This window comes from Phacochoerus africanus, chromosome 1 (assembly GCF_016906955.1).
Source record: "Phacochoerus africanus isolate WHEZ1 chromosome 1, ROS_Pafr_v1, whole genome shotgun sequence".
Classification (NCBI taxonomy): domain Eukaryota; kingdom Metazoa; phylum Chordata; class Mammalia; order Artiodactyla; family Suidae; genus Phacochoerus; species Phacochoerus africanus.
Genome location: NC_062544.1, coordinates 76,601,125 through 76,621,470, shown reverse-complemented (window position 1 = coordinate 76,621,470; position 20,346 = coordinate 76,601,125). Strand labels below are relative to the sequence as shown.

The 20,346-nt window shown below is 43.5% G+C and overlaps 1 protein-coding gene across 8 annotated transcripts in view; it reads left to right on the top strand.

Annotated features, from left to right (window-relative positions):
• The window catches only part of TRIO (trio Rho guanine nucleotide exchange factor), a 229,759-nt gene that overhangs the window by 26,006 nt on the left and 183,407 nt on the right, over positions 1-20,346 (top strand). For all 8 annotated transcript variants that reach the window (XM_047768042.1, XM_047768034.1, XM_047768051.1 and 5 more), the window contains 2 exons: positions 36-227; positions 8,636-8,767. In XM_047768042.1, coding sequence (XP_047623998.1) covers positions 36-227; positions 8,636-8,767 — 324 coding nt within the window. The remainder of the gene's footprint in view (positions 1-35; positions 228-8,635; positions 8,768-20,346) is intronic.

Here is a 20,346-nt window from a genome sequence, read left to right as displayed (position 1 = left end):
TTCGCCCGACCAGCCCTCTCTCCTTCCTTTCGCAGAATGTGTACGTGAACATCAACCGCATCATGTCGGTGGCCAACCGCCTGGTGGAGTCGGGCCACTACGCCTCCCAGCAGATCAAGCAGATCGCCAACCAGCTGGAGCAGGAGTGGAAGGCGTTCGCCGCGGCCCTGGACGAGCGCAGCACCTTGCTGGACATGTCCTCTGTCTTCCACCAGAAGGCTGAGAAGGTCAGTGCCTGCTCCGGTCCCAACCCTGACCCCTCCTCCTCCAGCCCCTCCCAGCCTGGGGCAGGTCCCCAGGGCTTAAACCCAGCTCCCCACCTGCTGTGCAACCTTAGAACTTACCCCACCTCTCTGTTCCTTACTTTCCTCATTCGCGAAGTGGAAATGAAGGGATCTACCCAAGGGGCTGTTTGATGGTGTTAAGGAGGTAATCATTTTGGGTGCCTGGCACAGTGCTTTCTATATAGTAGGTGCCATAAATGCTCTTCTACTCCCACTTCTCTTCTCCCTCATGGTCATCACTTGAGAATTCCAGTCAGGACACTTTGGAGGTGAGTAATGGAGTGCCAGACTGTCGGGTTTTGACAGTGGGGGTTGGCTCTTCTCACAGAACAGAAAGTTGCAAAGTATAGGGGGTTCCAGCCGCATGGAGCTGTCAGGGCTGTGGGGCTCCTGGCCTGGCTTGGCCTTTCCCTGTGGTTGGGTCACAGGTGGATGCTGCAGCCCTAGCGCCAAGGCCCTCAGCATCTTCTCCTGTCACTTTCTCAGGGCAACATGATTTGCAGAAGGTCCCTCCAGCCCAGCAGGCTTCCCCCCGGTCCCCTTTGCCAGGAGTGGGATGCACAGGCAGGAAGGTGGGAAAGGGCAGGGCTAGGATTTCCACCTCCCCAGCAGTGAGCAGGCTCTGCCAGCAAGGGCTGGGCTGAAAAAATGGTTTTTGGGTCAGTGGTCTACAAGGTCTCTCACAGTTGTTAGATTACTTGTATGCATTTGGACCTCACATTGGCTTCATTTGCTGATGGTCTGGTCATGATACCTTATCTCAGAGATAACACTCCTCACACTCCCAGACAGGTTAACCTGCCCGAATGAACGCAGCAAAGGAAAGTGAACTGCTTATGTCTCAGAAGCTAGTGGTGGAGGCCAGGCAGTAAAACACCTTGTCAAGATGTGGAGGAAGAACGCTCAGGAACGTTTAGCCACTAGGAAGGCATGTGGGAAGGAGACACATGGTTGCCTTAAGTTACAGGAAAAATACTGGTAGAGCTTCCTCAGGGATAATTTTTTTGGGAAAAAAAACTTACATTCATAGGGATTTGCACTGATGCTTCTAAAACAGAAATAGTATCCTTTTAATCTAGAAACAGTCTCCTCTGAGGCAGCGAGGGAGGGCAGGATCTTAGCAAGGCAGCTGGAATGTTGCATGAGATGCTAATCAGTAGTGATCTCAGCTCCAGAAACCTTTAAAGTATGAAGCAAGAGAGGAAACAGAGTGGGATAGAAAGAGGAAAAAATCTTAATAGCCCCATGTGAAAGCTGTGAGTGGGGATTTAAGTTTTAGTGGTAAGATTTTTCTGCTTACTAATCTAATGAATTTAACTAGTTTTATGATAAAGGAGAAACAAGAGCCCCCCCACAAAACCAGTTTGTTTTAAAGTAGCAGAGCACCTCTTCAGCACAGCCACACTTCTCTGTGGCTGCCTCTGGTCCCTGTCATTGTCCAGGTGATGTGTTGCTCCCTGGATATTACCATGGGTGGGAGATGAGCCATACGGCCCTGGCTGCTCAGGTGCGGTTTGGAGTGGTAGCATAGTATGGGTACAGCAGCCCCCAGGGCTTGAAGGTGTGTCAGTTGGCAGGGGGCCCCCAGAGAGGTAAGTTAAGATGATGTGAATAAATTTGCAATAGGGGAAAAAAATAAAGAGGAGTTTCCGTTGCAGCTCAGCAGATTAAGAACCTCACTAGTATCCATGAGGATGTGGGCTTGATCCCTGGCCTTGCTCAGTAGGTTAAGGATCCGGCCTTGCTGCATGCAGAGCTGCAGCATAGGTCGCAGTTGCGGCTTGGGTCCAGTGTTGCTGTGTGTGTGGCTTGCCTGGCAACTGCAGCTCCAATTCATCCCCTAGCCTGGGAACTTCCTTATTCCACAGGTGCAGCCCTAAAAAGGAATAAAAAAAAAAAAAATTTGCAATAGCACTAGCTGCTGAGGGGAGTGGTGGACAGTTTGAAACAAAGTAACACGTAGGGAAAATCTCTCATAATGTCAGGATTCAGAATTACAAATGAACCCAGAAGATTAATTGCTGCTCTGAACTGCCTGAAAATAATGTAGAAATGTGAGTGCCATGGGGTGTTTTCCACTAATGTTTTATTATCAAAAAATTTAAACAGCAGCAAAGTTGAAAGAGCCTGGTGGGTTTTATTTGGATAAAATGAATGGTGGTAATTTATGGATTTGAAGGAAACTCAGTTGGATGAATCTGTGAACAGAATTTCCTGGGATCCTGAGTGAACTCTAATGGCGCATGTGGTCCCCGTACACATCAGGGGCCAGAGACGCCAATATAGCCTTAGAGGCAGATTGGCCTTCTGGGGAAGGCTCACATCTCAGAGGGACTCTGACTGAGGCAGTCCACCTGTGCCAGGCAGCAGCTGAAGCATGCAGAGAGGACAGCTTCGGAAAGCACTCTCTTCCCTCAGGTTCAAGTGTGTATCTCCCCCTCCACTGAGTTTCAGATGCAGCAAAGAAGATCACACCTAGTAAGTAGTTTACTTGTCCAGCAGAGGAATCTCCAAATAGGTCAACTTTGTCCCCTCCCCCCCTTTTTGGTGTAATACTATTTTATTAACACTTAAAATTTCACTGACAATGCTGGCCATGCCTTATGCTCAGATTCTTGAAATAAAGACATGTGGACAGAGCTTTAAGGGTGCAGTGTGAAACACAGCATAAAATACTAACAAAACTTAAGGAGTGGTATAATAACTATACCTCTGTACACAAGTATAGGGACAAGCCCTCCAAGGGGAAGAAAAGCTCAGGAATGAACAGAGGTCCTTGGTTAGTGACAGAATCTCCCCTTGACTTCAGACATAAGACAGACGAAGGAGTCTGTCAGTTTACAAAAACCCCTGACTTCAGGACGAATAGTAACAGGATTGGAAAGAGCCAGTTGAAGGTTGTGGGGCCAGTCTGAAATGAGCTAGGTTAGCTGGAGGCTGCTGCAGCTCACGTCCAAGATCTGCAGCGGTCTAGAGACAATGGTTAGTGCAGTCCTCTGAAATCGCTGGTCTCCAAACAAGTTTCAAAGATGCTTTTCCCAAACAGAGGGTCCTCTCTTTTTAAAAAATTTAAACAACTTAAGCTGTTTTCATAAACTCAGTAGGGAAAGACTGGACCTTGGACATCATAGCATAGGTTTCCATCATACCACCTCCTTGAACCTCATCCAGAGTTCTCTTGAAGAGTCTGGTTAGGGGGACAAAGTGTCAACTTTGTGCCCTGTGTCTAATGGCCTTACTAAAGGAAGCAGCCGGCCTGGAAGGATGGGAGCTCTGGCTTGGCAGGTGTGCACGCCTGGCACCCAGCCCACTCCTCTGTGTCTGAGGGTTTCTTGTGTTGTATTCCCTTGTGGTCTTATAAACTGGATGAGAATGACATTGCATAGACCATGCCTTCCAGAGATGTCTTGGCCATTCATGCTCCTGCGCCCTCCTCCAGTGGGGGCGTGTGTGGGATCAGAACTTCATTTTGCAGATCCGGAGACATGACCACACTGTTAGTGATTTTACAGGCAGACGGTGTTTAGGGCTTCAGCCTCCAGCTTTTTTGATCATGTGTTATATCCCTTTGTATTAAGAAGCTTCCACAGTAAATTGCATTAGAATTACCTTTTTATAAATCAGAGAATTTAAAGTGACTTGATTTTTACTACACCTTAAAATCTCCAGTTTTTGCTATTTAAAAAATTATTAGGAGTTCCCGTCATGGCTCAGCAGAAACAAATCCGACTAGGAACCATGAGGTTGCGGGTTTGATCCCTGACCTCGATCAGTGGGTTAAGGATGTGGCATTACCGTGAACTGTGGTGTAGGTTGCAGACACGGCTCGGATCTGGCGTTGCTGTGGCTCTGGCGTAGGCCAGCAGCAACAGCTCCGATTAGTCCCCTAACCTGAGAACCTCCATATGCCGTGGATGCGGCCCTCAAAAGACAAAAGACAAAAGACAAGAAAAATTGTTAGAGCTGCACTGTCCCAAATGGTAGCCAGTCACCACATGTGGTTATTGAAATTACACAAAGTTAAATAAAATTTATTAATAAAACAATTTAAAAATAGAATTAAATTGGAGTTCCTGTTGTGACTCAGCAGGTTAAGAACCTGACATAGTATCTGTGAGGATGTGGGTTAGATCCCTGGCCTTGCTCAGTGGATTAAGGATTCGGCATTGCCACAGGCTACAGCATAGGTCACAGATTCAGCTCAGGTTCGGTGTTGCTGTGGCTGTGGTATATAGATCGTAGCTGCAGCTGTGATTTGACTCCTAGCCCAGAAACTTCCATATGCCGCAGGTACATCCCTAAAAAGAAAAAATTTTTTTTTTAATTTGAGAAATAAAAAGTATAATTAAATTAAATTTCACATCCTTTGTTACGGTGTCCACATTTCAGATGCTCAGCAACAGGGTATGGAACTGTCTTGGGCGATGTGGATAGATATTTCCATGACTGCAGGAAGTTCTGTGAATGCTAATTGAGGTGTACCTTCACCGTGAGCCATAAATATGATCACCTCATTTTATCCATGACTGTAAGGGCCCCTATAATCTGATAATAGCCAAGAACAAAATAACAACCAGTATTTTTATGGCTCTTTAAAGTTTACAGAGCTCTTTAACACAAAATCTCATTTCATCCTTATATCAGCCCAGTGAGGTAGATGGGGCTGATGGTGGCATTGCCCTTATGTTCTGTTCCAGGAGCGATTTGCCCCGTCTGGGACTTTCATCCTTGTACATGACAGTCTTTTGTTTTGTAACGTAATAGCACACTGTTTCACAAAGCACTTGCATTAATTTTCTTATAAAATTTCACTTTCCCTAAAAGATTTTAGAAGTAACATTTATTGTAACTATGTCATAGTTATCATCTGGATAATTTTATCATAAGCCTGTGTTGAAATTTATAGAAAAATAATATGGATACTGCTTTAATATTCCTTTTTGAGTTTCTAAGGCAAATAATACAATGTAATTGTGTTCCCATTTTAATGTCGCTTCACTTTATTAAAAGCATAGGTTATTGGTTTGCAATTATTGGTTTGCAGTAAAACAAAAACAAGATGCTTGTATAATGGAAAGGAATATATGTGTGTATACACACTCTCGATTTTTTTTTTTTTCGGTCTTTTTGTCCTTTTAGGGCCGCACCTGCAGCATATGGATGTTCCCAGGCTAGGGGTCTAATCAGAGCTACAGCTGCCGGCCTGTGCCAGAGCCACAGCAACATTAGATTGGAGCCGCATCTGCGACCTACACCACAGCTCATGGCAACACCAGATCCTTAACCCACTGATTGAGGCCAGGGATTGAACCTGCCACCTCATGGTTCCTAGTCGGATTTGTTTCCGCTGCGTCATGACGGGAACTCCTGTACACTCTTGATTTGAATTCACAGAAAAGCATTGAATTCCCTTGCACCTTCCTGCCTCTATCCCCAGGCGGGCCACGTGCTGTGTGTTCACATATCTAGGTCTACATTGGAGCATTTAAAGCATCAGAGACGAAGCTGGTGCTCTGGTCAGAGCACAGCAGCCACTTTCTGTTGTCATCCTTCATGAAGTATCAGGCTATGTGCCGGACATATTCCCCAAACCGTATTTGTTAAGATGGTGAGGTGTGTGTGTGTGCGTGTGTGCGTGTGCATGTGTGTGTGTTGGGGGGATGCAGTAGACTGGTCACAGTGGTTTTTGAACAGACATACCAGCATTCCCCCACCTTCCCGTATTCACAGTGCACATATCATATCAAAAGTCTTTAGGAGGTTCTATTTTATAGGTACCTGTTGAACTTGGACAACAAATTTGACCCCAGGATGCTTTTTCTTTGTGGAATGCTGGTTTAACGCCCTCTTCCTTGGCCCTCTGAGTGGGGATTGCTGCTCTGGTGGCATGGGATTCGGGTCCTTTGGGTGCTGAGCCTTCAGAGAGCATTTAGGGCCTGGCGCATGCCCTTTGGAATCTAGAGTTTCTATCTCAAATAAAAGACAAAAATTGTGCCCGTGCAAAGGTCCCTGTAAAACCGTGGCCAGGTTATTTCTGTTATTGGGATATTTTCACCCAGTGAATTTACATTTGCAGAATCCTTTTTCCACAAGCTTTCCATGTTATAAGCCGTCTTGCCTTTTGTTTTTAGAACCTGGCTTCATTTTTGCAGGGAAACACAATTAATATCCCTCAGGATACTTTGAGAAGTTGTAAGGCATACATAAAACTGCTTGAATGTTTCTCTTTACTGATTGCTTCAAAATTGGGGTTGAACATATTTTGGTAGTCATTTTGATAAAATAATATATTAGTCTGACACTTCTGCTTATTGTAAAGTATTATTTAACTAAAACTTGTATTCACCTTGTTACATCAGAAGCATTCTAACTTCTTAAGAATATATTGCTCTGCTTTGTTTTGGGCGTTTTGTACTGGCCAGTGTGTAGGAGCAGTTAATTGCTGACCTGACCCGATGATTTATTAATGATGATGGTTAACCTCAGTCAATTTGGTATTTGAAAAAGGTTTACAGTAATAATAATCATTAAGTGCAATAATGTAAGAAGATAGAGTAAAACAGAGATCAAGAATACTTGTAATCATCAACTTGGCCTGATTGGCATTTATAGACCACTCCACCCCAGAAATACTTAGAAATATGCTTAAGTAGTCAGACATGTATCTCTGCGGAGGGGGAGAGGTTAAGGTCATTTTATTACTACGCCCATTGCCTCAGTGATGTTGGGAAGGCATCACAGGGAAGGGTGTTAGGACATCCCCCCCGTGCCTGCATCACGTTCAGTCATGTTTAAAGCCATCACAGGAGTTCCCATCATGGCGAAGTGGTTAACGAATCCGACTAGGAACCATGAGGTTGCGGGTTCGGTCCCTGCCCTTGCTCAGTGGGTTAACGATCCGGCGTTGCCGTGAGCTGTGGTGTAGGTTGCAGATGCGGCTCGGATCCCGAGTTGCTGTGGCTCTGGCGTAGGCTAGCGGCTACAGCTCCGATTAGACCTCTAGCCTGGGAACCTCCACATGCCGCCGAAGCAGCCCAAGAAATAGCAAAAAAATAAAAATAAAAATAAAAAAAATAAAGCCATCACAATCCACATGTTATCAGATGACATGTGATACCATGTGAATTGGTATCAAGCCCTAAGATTTGCATACAGGTGTTTTTTCTGAGCCAATACATTAATAATAGGGGATTTTTTATAAGCAGTTATTACTTGAGGGACTTGTCTATTTTAAGTTCCTAAAAATGTCGTAAGTCCTTGGGATGTTATTCTCATAATTATTTTAGGGCAATTGTAGCCCATTTCTTGTCTGGCAGAGTCAGGCACCTCGCTTTAAATAGTCACCCTCTGCCTTCCCTCATGAGTTGAAAGATGACAAGGAACTAGAGTAAAAGAGGTTAAATCCCGGGAAATGTGTTGCTGTCTGTTTAGCTTAATTGAATTAGCGTCTTTAATTGGCCCTTCTGCTGCTTGCCTCAGACACTTAACGGTGATGGTTGCTGCTGATAGGATCTCCCTAGGAAATTTGGCAGTGATTTCTTAGCTATTGATGAATCCTGGGATGTGGGGGTGGCAGTGGAGGAAATTAAGGAGAGATCAGCATCAGTGGTCTGGGACTGCAGCTTGCAGGCCAGACTCTTCTGTTTACATGTGAAGCGGGAAGATACCCCCACCCCCACCCAGTGATTCTGTGGGCTCCCTCAGCCTCCCTTTCTCACGGTGGGCACAGCTGAGGCCCCCTTTGCTCAGTCTCTTGTAATTTCTGTGTGTTGTATGTGCTTTGGAAAAGGTAGAAAAATGGACCTCTGCTCTTGGATGATAGGTAGATGACTTCAGGAAACTTCCACTGCCATATCAGTGTAAGGGGAAGGTAGGGGGCTGGGGGCTAGATCACAGCTCCAGGGGTGGCGCCCTTGCTGTGAGGCTGGGCTGAGGGTCAGGTGTCAAGGCTTCCCTGCCTTCCCTGGCTTGCAGCGCAGAGCTGTTGGAAACATGGATTCAGGTGTAGAATGGGGGAATTCACCAGGATGCCCAGGACAGTTGATGCAGGGTGCAGGTGCTCCTAGGAGGGACCTCGGCCACTGCAGCCACTGGAGGCTGTCATTTCAAATGCAGGTTCCTGGGCCCAGCCCCAGTTCTGCCAGAAGCAGAGCTGAGGGCAGAGTCCAGGACTCTGGTTTTTAGAGTTCTCATTAATGCCATTTGGGATGGAGGCTGAGCCATGTTCTATTCTCAGATGCTTTCTCAATCACCCTTATTTCAAAGCCCTGTTGAAAAATAGCTACTTCTCAACATCAAGTGCTGTTCATAGACATAATCTTTTTTTTTTTTTTTTTTCTTAATCTCCCAAGTACATGAGCAATGTGGACTCATGGTGCAAAGCCTGCGGCGAGGTGGACCTTCCCTCCGAGCTGCAGGACCTGGAGGACGCCATCCACCACCACCAGGGCATCTATGAGCACATCACCCTAGCTTACTCTGAGGTGAGTGGTCGCTGCTTAATCCAGCACCTTAGACTGCCTGGCCACGCTACCTGGTTGTGAGTGGTCACTTGTATAGCAACATTATTTTTGTGTCATAGCTCCGAAAGCTGAACAACTCAGAGTTTCAGCTAGCTTAAAAAACAATTACAGGTTTTGAGTTAAACTGCAATTTCATTGTAACTTGAACTCCAGTGGGGAATGAGGGCTGGTAAGTAAAACAGGACAAGGGCAGAGATTAGACTTTTCATGGCCCTGTGACATTTATAGATTTTCTTGGAAGTGCTTAGATTGTCATCTGCTAAAATAGGTGAAATTTTAATCTTCTTGTTTACGTGTATTTAGAAAATACGTATTTAGTTTAGTCAAGTTGAATGTAATCTTCCTGAAAAAAACTTTCTAGAAAAGAGGGAAACCAGGTGCAGCCTCGTGTTCTGGATTACAAAGCACCTGCTATTTTTTCAAATGTTTAAAGCTCCTCACTGTTTTAGGAATCTGAGTGGAGTGTTTCTTTATTATCATAAGTTAATTACTCAGCGTATCCCTGCTTTATGTTCTGCCTCCTTCTGTGCCAGGCTTTGTTGTAAGACTGTTATGTAATCGCTACGAAGCCCACAGCCTGGGGCAGGTGCTGCTACTAACCCACCGTGACGAATGCGGAAAGCCCAGCACAGGGGTGAGGTGACATGTGCCTGATCAAAGCTGTAGGAGGTGGAGCAGAGACATGAACATAGGCAGGCCCCCTCTGTGTTCTCAGCCACCGATGTGCTGAGAGTGACACTACGCATAGGTCCAGGCGTGTCCCTCCTGTCCTTGTCATGGTCATCTGGCCTTTATGATATGGGTTAATAAGTTCCTGGAGGCAAGGGTTCCTGAGTAGGAATTCTGTGCGTGCTTGCTTTCTGCATCTGTTGTGAGCATCCATAATACCATGTGCTGATGTGAAAGATTCTGTGAGACTTCAATAGGGAAATACCTCAAATCACCTGGCAGAGGGCTGGGCACAAAGTAGACACTTAGGAAATATAGTCAGCCCTCTGTATCTGTGGGCCTGCATTGTGGAGGCAGAGGACTGACTGATCTACACTGTTTTATGTAAGAAAGACACTTGAGCATCCACTGATTCTGACATCCATGGAGGGTCCTAGAACCGTAAGGGATGACCATATTTAGATCCAGATCTTCCTTGATTCAAATCTCATCCACACTTGCCAAAGCTGTCTGGCCGTTGGCTTTTCAGCCTGATACATCCTGCTTCACCAAACAGCTGGCCACACTCACATCCTTGGGCCCAAGTCTCCTGGCCCTGTTGTGTCCACGGGTGAATTAAGTGGACATATGATATGCTATCACTTTTGTTCCAGAATGTGGTCTGACCTCCTGCCCAGGAAAGTTGATGGTTACATGTTTGTTTCTCTAGGCACATCTTTGCTTAACAAGATGGAATTTAAAAATAGTTAACTCCGTATTATGCCTTTTAATTTTGCATCCAGTGTTTGGTAGCTAATTTGGTTGTATAGTTTAATAGGAACTGTATAAGTGATAGCTTTTTAAATGTAAAGGTGAAAATTGAACAGATCTGTAATTTTTTTTTATAGTGATTCAAAAAGGATTAAGATCTTTCTCCTAATATACCATCTCCATGCATCATCTAATTTCAACCTGTAACGTAGAAAGCAAATGAATGACCCTGTTATCTGCGGTGTAACTAGGACTTCACTCACCTACTTACTGATGATTTTATTAGCAGCTGCTTTTGGATTGCGGTGGTAGGTTCCAGATTGCTATGGGATTGAGTAGCTCACACACAAGGTGATTGGCAGGACTAGGCTACAGTCTTCAGCTGCTGGCCTTATCCTTGACTTGACTGACCCTTCAGCCAAGTACAGAATTCTCTCTGTGTTTCCACTATCTGCTTTAAAATTGATCTGGAAACATAGGTAACTTATGGTACAATTTCATTAGATTTGAAATTGGTGCTAATAATTTAAAATAATTTCGTGGCAGGTAAACAGCTCCCCAGGCTGAGGTCCTAAACCACAATTTTTAGCCTAAGAACCTGTTTGCAACTGAGCAGTACATTCAATGAGACAGTGATTGGAACTGGATAAATAGAGAAGGTTTTTGGTAGAAGAGAATGAGGTTTTTTTCCCTTTCAAATTATTTAAATTTTGAACGTTTCAAGCTACAGAAAACTGTTAGAACAGCGAGCCCCCAGAGTTCTTTGACTGACTTGCCCAGTTGTGAACATTTTACTACATTTGCTCTGAACTCTACCCCCATTTTCTCTCCAGCCATCATATCAGCACTGATACAGGGTGAGTAGCCTCCTCATGGACCACTCGTATTTCCCCCTGTGGCAGCTCTTGTCTCTTTCTCTTTCCTGGCCCGGCAGCATGCAGGAAATTAGTGGACACATCTTGTTGGCCTTGGCTGCCTTCACACTGGAACATTCTTTGTCTTTCTCTGCCCTGTGTCTTTGACAGTCTTAGAGAATACAGGCTTCCCATTCTGTAGGCTGACTCTCAACCTCCAGGTCCATGAAGTTTTCCTTGTGGGCTGACTGCTGGCACCCCTACCACCACAACCCTCTCCCCACTCCACCCCCCACCCTAGTGTCACAGCAGGGGGTACAGGATGCTGACCCCTCCCACAACCCTGAACACCTGATGTGGTGGGTGTCTGTAAGTGCCTCTAACGTGAAATCACCATTTAAAATTTTGTCTTTGATAAGCATGTTGTGGGGAGATTCCAGGATGTAATGGGATGTCTTTACCTCATCATACGTCCTCCCATGGCCTCAGCATCCACGGTGAGTCCTGCCCGCATCAGCTCCACTCTGATGCCATTGGATGGTGGGCGCTTATTTGTGTCACTCCTTCCTTATCCATTATGTGACCTTCTTCCGTGAGGAAGAACTTGATTCCTTTCTTCCTCATTTATTTATTTATTTGTTATTTCAGTGTGAATCTGTGAAATCTCATTATTTCAGTGGGTTATAACCTAGTGCTCTGTTTTGATGACTAGTTTATCCAGGTTTGGCCAGCAGGAGCCCCTTTCTGTTTTTTATTGATCTGTCCTTATCATTTTTGATCATTACTTTTCCCATAACAAGGTGTTCCCAGGCCTTTGTTCCTTTCCTGCCTCATCCCTGAGATTAGCCATTGCACCAAGAGGTTCTGGTTCCTTGTGGTGTTGCATGGTATTTAGAAACAAAGACCTGGGTGCTCAAGAGTGCTTATTTGCTTGTGGGGTGTCAGTGGCTCCAGGTCATCTGAGCCAACAGGTGACAAGAAGCATGTGTATATAGATAACCACCTATGCACCCACCCATCCACCCACCCATCCACCCACCCGTCCATCCACCCACCCATCCACGCATCCATCCATCCATACATCAATCCATACATCCACTCACCCATCCACATCCATCTACAGCCATTGCTGTATTGGTGTCTGTCTATGTTGTAAAACCTCACGTGTTCATTCTGGCACTTGCGTTTCTAATCCAATACCAGCCTCTCCCTTTCTGTGTTTATAAATCCCCTCTCAGACAAAGCGACCTGGTTGCCTTGATCCTCAGTGTATTAACTTGTTTGTTCAGTTACTACACTTGCTCAGTTTTCTCAATCCCCTAGCCATTCTCTCTGGCCTCTCTGACCACCCCCAGTGCCGACTTCCTTAGAAAGCCTAGCCTGGGGCCGCCTGTTGGCACCTTCACTTCTCACTGCCTCAGAGTCTGACATCATTTTCTCTGTGTCAGGAGGGTTAGGGAAAGGGAGGTGGGAAAGGAAGGACCATTCTTTTTTTTTTTTTTTTTTTTCCTGTTCCTAAATCAGGGGTTTTCTAACTCGAGTGTGCTGGTTATACTCTATCCACAGAGACAGTGACTCTTCGTTTTTCATGGGTTTCCCTAGTGACCTAATGACCTGGGGACTCTCATGCAGATGTCTTACAGCCTGCACACAGGGCGATCTTCCCTACCCAGCCCTTGAGAGCTGCAGGCCTGCCCAGGAGGCACTCACCCGGCAGAGAGCTGCTGAGCCCCAGCCATGGATGCAGGTCACTTAGGAGGAGGAATATTTGCAGGCAGGGCCTGTGCTTGCTTTTCCTTTTCCTTTCACCTGCTTTTCCTTCCTTTCTCCTTACTTCTACCCTCTTTCCTTCCTTTCTTCCATAGGTTTTTTTTTCCTTTATATGCTATGGTTTCTAGTTTGCAGTGGAAACCTCCCCCCACCAAGACACAAACAACTGCTTTTCTGTGCTTTAATTAGACCGGTCCCATGTCTGTCCTTGTTTGTGTTATAGCAACAGGAGCACACCCGCATCTTGTAAAACATTGGCTTGCCATAGCTTGCTGGGTTTGGGGCTCGTCCTCTCTGTTGTAGTTGATGACAGGAGGGTGAGGCAGCATTAACATCTGGGATAAGATGGAGCTTGGAAACAGCAGGGCGAGTAGTTGTCTTCAACATTTTATTTTAAGCAAACTTGCCCACCACTTTCTCAGTAACATAAATGTATAGAAGTGATTTTTTTATGACAGGAGTATGGCCCTGCTGTGCTGTAAACCTAAACCCAAGCTATTTGAATTGTGACCTGAGTATTGTGTGTCCACTCGCCTGCCCAGGTCTTTGCCACGGCAGCTGTGGGCGGCTATTCTCAGAGCAGAGGCAGTGAAATGCCAGCCACATCCACCGTGGCCGGCTCTGACTTAAGGATTTAGCGTCTGCATCAGTTTCTCTGTTTAACAGCTGTGCTGACTTACAGCACACTGCAATAGGGCCTTGTGGAAATGACTGACTTGCTGCCTGCCCAGCTGGTTGAGCTCCTTTTTTAAGGTGCCTTCCAAGTGGATGATGGCATGATGAGCATTATTAGCTTCATAGAGAAGCAAACAGCAAAATGATTAATTTTGATAGTAAATGTACCCAAATTCTGTCTGTGGTGTGTGACAGCTCACCTACCTTGCCTTAGAGCAGCTTCTTCAAAGTGGTTATTTCAAAGCCTCATTAAGTACTGCAGCATCGCCAGAGATGGGCAGGTGCTGTAGCCAACATTGGCCCAGCATCAGAGCCGGCAGACCATACAGCGAACTCCAGGCCCTGCCAGGGCTTGACACATAGGAGCAACAATGAAAGTCAGGCCCACCTGGCATCCACAGCACATGTGTGTTCTCTGCATACAGCTGACTTAACCAGCTGGGCTATCCCAGCAGTTTCCTGTTTGGGTCCTATTTTGGCTTTTCTCTTTCTGAAGATCCCAGGTAGAAGTGTCAGAGAGCCAGAAATGGTTGGATTGACCTGGCTTTGAGTAAGAAATCACATAGCTTAAAGAAATGGAAGCAGCCTCTACAGCTCCCTCCTAAGAGCATTGCCTGAAGGAGGACCATCTCCTGGTGGTGGGGGGGCCTGACCTCTGAAGGCAAGGACGTTGGGTGGCATCCTAGGGGCAGGGGGCAGGGGAATGTACTGCTGCCAGCACACAGCCTCAGTCATTGGCCTGTGATATTGGCCCTTAAGATGGGCTTGCAGTCCCGACTCAAAGACGCAGCTTTCACCTCTTTGGCTGAGGGGTGTCGACCTCAGGGTAATCTGGGTGCTCATGCTGACCCCTTCTCACTCTTCCCTACTTTCGCAGGACCTTGACTTGAGAGTTACTTCATGAGTGTTGGAGAGGGAGGTGGGGCTATGAGGCCTTCCCAGGCTTAGCCCAGATGCCTGTGCCCTGTAGGCCACAGTGAGCCAGGTTCCAGGAAGAAGTCAAAGCAGACAGTGCTGGTTTGAGACGATGCAAATAGTGCAGTTCCATTTGTAGAACTTTTGAAGAAGGACCAGACCACAGTTTGTTAATGACATGCTGAGTGGATGCACTTCTAAATGTGCCTTTATATAGTTTGTGTGTTTTGCTAGTTGCCTGTATCTTGAAAATGCTGTCCTCTGGCTATTAGACCTACAACACCATGTTTGGACCTGAAAGACCTGTCACAGGACATACCTGGTCCTTGCGTGGTGGTTTTTGAAACCTTGAGCAGTAATCTCCAGCTAGTAGTCTCTTTATGTAGATCAGAGCAGCATTCTGTATGCAAGGGAATATTCCTATTAGAGACTCTGAGCTTTGATCGGATTTAGTGGGAAATGTAGAGAGCCAAGTTCCAGAAATAAGAATAGGCAAGCATTTGTGAGGTTTGGCAGAATTTTTTTTTTTAGGGTGTCACACAGGAACTTAAGGTACAGGTCTTATGTGCAGTTTGATGAAAAGTAAATATTCATGAACCAGACCAGTGTTTTACCTTTTAAATAGTTAAATTTCCTCTTAAATATTAGGAATTAGATATTATTAAATATTAGGAATCATTATTTACAGTAAAATTTTAAACCTCAACTCCTTTTTAAAGCTTTATTTAGCACTTGCATCTTTCTTTACTCATTTAGGGATCAGAGCTTATTAGTTCATATATATATAGAATGTTACTCTTTGTAATATGTTGCAGTGTATTCTGAGGAAAACAGTGTGCCGAATGTGGAAAAAATGAGCCAGTTTGATCTGTTCAAAAATTATAGCAGATAAATCCTCCTTTTTTATGTTTTTTCCTTTTTTTAAAAATTTTTTATTGTTATTTCCCCAATACAATTTTTTTTTTCTACTGTGCAGCATGGTGACACAGTTACACATACATGTATACATTCTTTTTTCTCCCATTATCATGCTCCATCTTAAGTAACTAGACATAGTTCACAGTGGTACACAGCAGGATGTCATTGCTAATCCATTCCAAAAGCAATAGTTTGCATCTATTAACCCCAAGCTCCCAATTCATCCCACTCCCTCCCCTTCTCCCTTGGCAATCACCAGTCTATTCTTCAAGTCCATGATTTTCTTTTCTGTGGAAAGATTCATTTGTGCCATACATTAGATTCCAGATATCAGTGATATCATATGGTATTTGTCTTTCTCTTTCTGACTTACTTCACTCAGTATGAGAGTCTCTAGTTCCACCCATTTTGCTGCAGATGGCATTATTTTGTTCTTTTTTATGGCTGAGTAGTATTCCATTGTGTATATATACCACATCGTCCTAATCCAGTTGTCTGTTGAGGGACATTTGGGTTGTTTCCATGTCTTGGCCATTGTGAATAGTGCTGCAATGAATATGCATATCTTTTTTAAGGAAAGTTTTGCCTAGATATATGCCCAAGAGTGGGGTTGCTGGGTCATATGGTAGTTCTATGTATAGATTTCTAAGGTACCTCCATACTGTTCTCCATAGTGGTTGTACCAGCTTACATTCCCACCAACAGTGCAGGAGGGTTCCCTTTTCTGCACACCCCCTCCAGCAGTTGTTATTTATGGACTTCTTAATGATGGCCATTCTGACTTGTGTGAGGTGGTAATCTCATGGTAGTTTTGATTTGCATTTCTCTAATAATCAGGGATGTTGAGCATTTTTTCATGTGCTTGTTGGCCATCTGTATATCTTCCTTGGAAAAATGTCTATTTAGGTCTTTTGCCCATTTTTCAATTGGGTCGTTGGCTTTTTTGCTGTTGAGTTGTATAAGTTGCTTATATATTTTAGAGATTAAACCCTTGTCAGTTGCATCATTTGAAACTCTTTTCTCCCATTCTGTGAGTTGTCTTTTTGTTTTCTTTTTGGTTTCCTTTGCTGTGCAAAAGCTTGTCAGTTTGATTAGGTCCCACTGGTTTATTTTTGCTTTTATTTCTGTTGCTTTGGGAGACTGACCTGAGAAAACATTGGTAAGTTGATATCAGAGAATGTTTTGCCTATGTTTTCTTCCAGGAGTTTGATGGTGTCTTGTCTTATATTTAAGTCTTTCAGCTATTTTGAGTTTATTTTGGTGCCTGGTGTGAGGGTGTGTTCTAGTTTCACTGATTTGCATGCATTTGTCCAGGTTAGCCAGCAGTACTTGCTGAAAAGACTTTCTTTTTCCCATTTGATGTTCTTGCCTCCTTTGTCAAAGATTAACTGACCATAGGTGTTTGGGTTTATTTCTGGGTTCTCTATTCTGCTCCATTGGTCTGTATGTCTGTTTTGGTACCAGTACCACACTGTCTTGATAAATGTGGCGTGAAGTCTGGGAGGGTGATGCCTCCTGCTTGGTTTTTGTTTCTCAGGATTGTTTTGGCAATTCTGGGTCTCTTGTGGTTCCATATAAATTTTTGGATTGTTTGTTCTAGTTCTATGAAAAATGTTGTGGGTAATTTGATAGGGATTGCATTGAATCTGTAGATTGGTTTGGGTAGTATGGCCATTTTTACAGTATTCATTTTTCCAACTCAGGAGCATGGAATATCTTTCTGTTTCTTTGTATCTTCTTTAATTTCCTTGATTAATGTTTTATAGTTCTTGGCATATAAGTCTTTTACCTCATTGGTCAGGTGTATTCCCAGGTATTTGATTTTTTTGGGTGCAATTTTAAAAGGTATTGTATTTTTGTATTTCATTTCTAATATTTCATTGTTAGGATACAGAAATGTGACCAATTTCTGAATATTAATCTTGTATCCTGCTACTTTGCTGAATTTGTTGATCAGTTCAAGTAGTTTTTGGCTTGAGTCCTTAGGGTTTTCTATATATAGTGTCATGTCATCTGTATACAGTGACTGTTTCACCTCTTCTCTTCCTATTTGGATGCCTTTTATTTCTTTTGTTTGTCTGATTGCTGTGGCTAGGACTTCCAGTACTATGTTGAAAAGCAGTGGTGAGAGTGGGCATTCTTGTCTTATTCCAGATTCTAGTGGGAAGGCTTTCAGCTTTTCTCCATTGAGTATTATATTTGCTGAGGGTTTGTCGTAAATGGCTTTTATTATGTTAAGGTATGTTCCTGCTCTCCCTCTCTCTCTCTCTCTCTCTCTCTATATATATATATATATAGATATATATCTCCACTCTGGTAAGATTTTTGAGCATGAATGGATGTTGGACTTTTCTGCATCTATTGAGATGATCATATGATTTTTGACTTTTCTTTTGTAAATGTGGTGTATGTTGCGTATGTTGAACCATCCTTGTGCACCTGGAATGAATCCCACCTGGTTGTGGTATATGATCTTTTTTATATGTTGTTGTATTCGATTGGCTAAAATTTTGTTGGGAATTTTTGTGTCTATATTCATCAAAGATATTGACCGATAGTTTTCTTTTTTGTTGGTATCTTTGTCTGGTTTTGGAACTGGGGTGATGGTGGCATCATAGAATGTCATTGGGAGTGTTCTGTCTTCTTCAACCTTTCAAAAAAGTTTAAGGAGGATAGGAATAAGTTCTTCATTTTTTTCTTTTTTGGCCACCCCTGCATCACACCTAGGCCAGGGATCAAACTCAAGCGATAGTGACCTAAGCTGCTGCAGTGACAACACCAGATCCTTAACCTGCTGAGCCACGAGAGGACTCTTAAGTCCTTTTTGATGATAGAGGTTGGTTTTCTTTTTTTTCTAGTTATTATCTCTTTGTGGGACAGGGTTTGACTGCCTGAAAGCTAAAAACACATTCTTAGACAAAACATGTAACTTAAGTAGATTAGTTCACCTGGTTAACTATAGTTTAAATTCACCTTACCTATAGTTAAAAAATCCAGAACTGTATGTGTGTGTGTGTATATGTGTGTGTGTGTATTTACAGTATGTGATACAATTTTGGATTTGGGCTGCTATTTTCAGTCTTTTCTTTCATTAATTTTCTCCTGGTTTATTCTGTACCATTTAAAAATCCTTATTTCTGTATAGTAGGACAGTCCTCTTCATAAAATTCTAGCATATTTTTCCCCACATTAGTACTACCATACTTAGAAGTCAAAGGCATTTGCTAAATGTTATTAAAATATATATGGCATCCTTCATAAGCTTAAATAATATCTTTTAAAATGACAAATCTGTGAAAGCTACACAGAAATAAAATAGAATTACTTCTGAAAGTTTTATTGGAGAATTGCTACACATGGACCTGCATTTTGGTGTTCCATGGGATCTAGTTTTGGTGCAACAGATGTTCTCTTGCCTGGGATTTTTCTAGGCACTTCTCCTGGCACGCACTGTACCACCAAATGACAGTACCAGCAGCAGCATCAACAGAGGTGGTTTGTTTAATCCCTGCTTAGGAGTTCCCAGAAGACAGAGCTTTGCTCAATGTGTTCCCTTGGAGTAAGGTGATTGTGTGTCCATGTTCTCAGGCATTGCTCACTGCCCCTCCACCACGAGCAGGCGTATCGTTCTAAACCCAGTAATGACATCTTCTCTCGAGCTCTGTCACACAGTGGCATAGACATCCAAGAAGGATTAGATGTGATATTCTTGCTCAGCTTATTTACTCAGTCTCGGTAGTAGAATAGTAATGGTGTCACATGGATGCCTTTGGAAAGTTGATAGGAGAGGGAACCCGTTTGTCATTTTGTATTGTGGTTTAAGATCCAAAGCAGTGGCTTAAGAGAGAGGTTTGCTTTCTGCCGTTGTAGTAGTTCCAGGCCTTACATTCCAGGGCTCTGTTAGTAAGGGGATCTCTGGATCCTTTTGTCTTTTTGTTTTACCTTTTTTTAGCAGGTGGGTTGCCAGCCTTAAGGTTGCCTCAAGATCATCAGTAGCTGCTGAAGCTCCAGCTGTCTTCAAGTTCTTGGCAGCAGGGAAGAGAAGGAGACAAGGGGGACTGAACATACTCAGCCTCCTAAACAACTTTCTTGGAAGCCTCATTCAACACTTTTTACTTCTGTATGTTGGCTTCTTCTTTTAAATGAGGCTGGAAATGCAGTTTGATGGCTGCAGTGTTTCCATCCTGACTATAGGGGTTTGGCTGTCAAAGAGGTGGAGTGAGTGGACTTCCGGGAGGCAGCTATCAGTTTCTGCCACACCTTCTGATCTACAGTCTTGTGACACACATTCTCCGAGTCATATGCTCTGCTGTACACTCCCTGACTTGTGCATATTATAAGAGGTAAAACTTAGGGGAAATATTTATAAGGAATTCTTCCTAGACTCAGTACAAATGTGACCTGTGTAACTTGGAGTATTGGTTCTCAGCCCTCAGAAATGCTGTACCCCATTGTTTAACTGAAATTTTATGGTGTCTGCTGAAATAAAATGTATGAGTAATAATGTTTTCACAAAAATTTATATATGTACACGTATAAATTACACACATGTACAGTGAAAGTTAGACCTGAAAGAAAGGTGATTTCTGATAAAATGTGTTTCAGTCTATAAATTCCTAGGAACATGTACAACAAAAGAGAAAAATCAGATATTCAGATGCTGGCTGTTTATATAAAACCATCGTGTTATGGTGACTTAAATGCTGAGAATGGTATTATTGTGCTGATATTTTGAAATAGTGAGTAACTCCTGTAAAAGTTCCAGAAGAAAACCAAGCACCATCTTCCTATGATTAACATGATAATTGTATTCTTGGAAAAATCAGTTTATGATAGAAGTAGGCAAAAAAAAAAAAAGAAAAGAAAAGGAAAAAAAAGTCATGTTTGTATGTTAAATCGAGCCTAGCTCAGATTATACAAAACACAGGGCACTTCTTCATTTTGAGATGGTATCTTGCCCCTCTGAATCTGTCACAATAAATCCTTTCC